Consider the following 3,126-nt stretch of genomic DNA (forward strand, 5'->3'; position numbering starts at 1 on the left):
TTTTGTCATGTGGGGATATTGTCGGTTGGGGTTTTTGTCAAGTGGGGGTTTGGTCGGGTGGGGGTTTTGTCAGTGGGGGTTTTGTCGGTGGGGTTTTTGTCAGGTGGGGGGGGGGTTGTCATGTGGGGATTTTGTCGGGTGGGATTTTTGTCATGTGGGGATTTTGTTGGGTGGGGTTTTTGTCATGTGGGGGTTTTGTCGGGTGGGGTTTTTGTCATGTGGGGATATTGTCGGTTGTGGTTTTTGTCAAGTGGGGGTTTTGTCAAGTGGGGGTTTTGTCGGGTGGGGGTTTCGTCAGTGGGGGTTTCGTCGGTAGGGGTTTTGTCGGGAGGGGGGGTTGTCATGTGGGGATTTTGTCGGGTGGGATTTTTGTCATGTGGGGGTTTTGTCGGGTGGGGTTTTTGTCATGTGGGGATATTATCGGTTGGGGTTTTTGTCATGTGGGGGTTTGGTCGGGTAGGGGTTTTGTCAGTGGGGGTTTCGTCGGTGGGGGTTTTGTCGGGGGGGGGGGGGGGAGGGTTGTCATGTGGGGATTTTGTTGGGTGGGGTTTTTGTCATCTGGGGGTTTTGTCGGGTGGGGTTTTTGTCATGTGGGGATTTTGTCGGTTGGAGTTTTTGTCATATGGGGGTTTTGTCGGGTGGGAGTTTTGTCAGTAGGGGTTTCGTCCGTGGGGGTTTTGTCGGGTGGGGGTTTTGTCATGTGGGGATTTTGTCGGGTGGGGCTTTTGTCGAGTGGGGATTTTGTCGGTTGGGGTTTTTGTCATGTGGGGGTTTTGTCGGGTGGGGGTTTTGTCAGTGGGGGTTTCGTCGGTGGGGGTTTTGTCGGGTGGGGTTTTTGTCATATGGAGATTTTGTCGGTTGGTGTTTTTGTCATGTGGGGGTTTTGTCGGGTGGGGCTTTTGTCGAGGGGGGATTTTGTCGGTTGGGTTTTTGTCATGTGGGGGTTTTTGTCGGGTGGGGGTTTTGTCAGTGGGGGTTTCGTCGGTGGGGGTTTTGTCGGGTGGGGTTTTTGTCATGTGAGGATTTTGTCGGGTAGGTTTTTTGTCATGTGGAGATTTTGTCGGTTGGTGTTTTTGTCATGTGGGGGTTTTGTCGGGTGGGGGTTTAGTCAGTGGGTGTTTCGTCGGTGGGGGTTTTAGTCGGGTGGGGGTTTAGTCAGTGGGTGTTTCGTCGGTGGGGGTTTTAGTCGGGTGGGGGTTTTGTCAGGCATTCTATATATATATATATATATATATATATATATATATATATATATATATATATATATATATATATATATATATATATATATATATATATATATATATATATATATATATATATATATATATTCTTACGAAGCTGGTCTATCGTACAGTATATATTTTATTCATGTATTTTATTTGTGTGTTTAAGAGGTGTGTAGCCAGCTCATAAGATGAGTTCCTCTCTTGTAGGTATAATTATTTCTATGTAAATTGTAAAATACTTTCATAATTTTGTCTATCATTGAAGTCAGTATATGTAAATTTATGTTATTTTCAAGAATTAACTTTTTTTTCAAGCAGTTTGTTACAAAATCCTATGTAAATTATTTTAGTATTTTGTACAAGCAATAAAAGGTTTGAAAACAAGGGCTTGCATAATTTTTTTTTTTTTTATGCTTTCATGAGGTATTGCATCATGTTATATTTCCATGTTAGTTTTTTCTTCTTTTTTTTAATGTGCCTTGGAGGTAAGCGTCAGGTTCCAATTCTTTTATGGGCTCTCGTGACATGGTTGGTTTCGACCTGGCCTTTCATTAGAAGGGGCTAGCGTTCGATCCCAAGTATGAGATAGAAATTTATTTCTATTTTGAACACGATGTTGTGTTGATATTTATCCATATTGACTCATTAGGGGTAATTTGAATGAATTACTACCAATTGTGTCACGTGGTGGCCCGGGGAATTGGGTAAAACTCGCTGGTAAGAGACTGATGTCTCGCCAGGTAAATCCTCGGACAGCTGTTAGCGTCAGGTTCCAATTCTTTTATGGGCTCTCGTGACATGGTTGGTTTCGACCTGGCCTTTCATTAGAAGGGGCTAGCGTTCGATCCCAAGTATGAGGTAGAAATTTATTTCTATTTTGAACACGATGTTGTGTTGATATTTATCCATATTGACTCATTAGGGGTAATTTGAAAGAATTACTACCAATTGTGTCACGTGGTGGCCCGGGGAATTGGGTAAAACTCGCTGGTAAGAGACTGATGTCTCGCCAGGTAAATCCTCGGGCAGCTGTTAGCGTCAGGTTCCAATTCTTTTATGGGCTCTCGTGACATGGTTGGTTTCGACCTGGCCTTTCATTAGAAGGGGCTAGCGTTCGATCCCAAGTATGAGGTAGAAATTTATTTCTATTTTGAACACGATGTTGTGTTGATATTTATCCATATTGACTCATTAGGGGTAATTTGAATGAATTACTACCAATTGTGTCACGTGGTGGCCCGGGGAATTGGGTAAAACTCGCTGGTAAGAGACTGATGTCTCGCCAGGTAAATCCTCGGACAGCTGTTAGCGTCAGGTTCCAATTCTTTTATGGGCTCTCGTGACATGGTTGGTTTCGACCTGGCCTTTCATTAGAAGGGGCTAGCGTTCGATCCCAAGTATGAGGTAGAAATTTATTTCTATATATATATATATATATATATATATATATATATATATATATCTACTATAAAAATTTGCAGGGTATGATAAACCCTTATGTATAACATTTATAGATTATGAAAAATCTATTGATACTGTATAAACTTCAGCTATGCTTTGCCTATTGGAAGATCTTATTAGTGGAAGCGAAAATAGAGATTTCTCAAAATATTTTCCTTCCTGAAGACACTATGAATATACGCAAAATATGTTAGTCCTAAAAAGGTAAAAGTTAACAAAAGTGTTCAGGTTATTCGAGAAGAAAATCTCATTATGATTTAGAAGAATAATGTATAAGTAATTAAAAAGATTACTGTAAAATAATTTGTATTACTTAACTGGTCTAATCCCAATTGATATAAAATCTGGGCAAAATGCAATAATTTCAAGAAAGAAATTTTTTATCCTTTGTCTACGGGACAAACCATCAATAAATATCTTAAAATTCCTGATATTC

The 3,126-nt window shown here is 40.8% G+C and overlaps 1 protein-coding gene across 1 annotated transcript; it reads right to left on the reverse strand.

The window, feature by feature from the left end:
- Window positions 1–650: 650 nt before the first annotated feature.
- On the reverse strand, window positions 651–1,016 carry LOC137655587 (uncharacterized). The gene has a single exon (XM_068389487.1). It carries the CDS (start codon window positions 1,014–1,016, stop codon window positions 651–653), a length of 366 nt encoding a protein of 121 aa, XP_068245588.1.
- Between the last annotated feature and the right edge of the window lie 2,110 nt (window positions 1,017–3,126).

This window comes from Palaemon carinicauda, chromosome 16, assembly GCF_036898095.1.
Source record: "Palaemon carinicauda isolate YSFRI2023 chromosome 16, ASM3689809v2, whole genome shotgun sequence".
NCBI classification, from domain to species: Eukaryota; Metazoa; Arthropoda; class Malacostraca; order Decapoda; family Palaemonidae; genus Palaemon; species Palaemon carinicauda.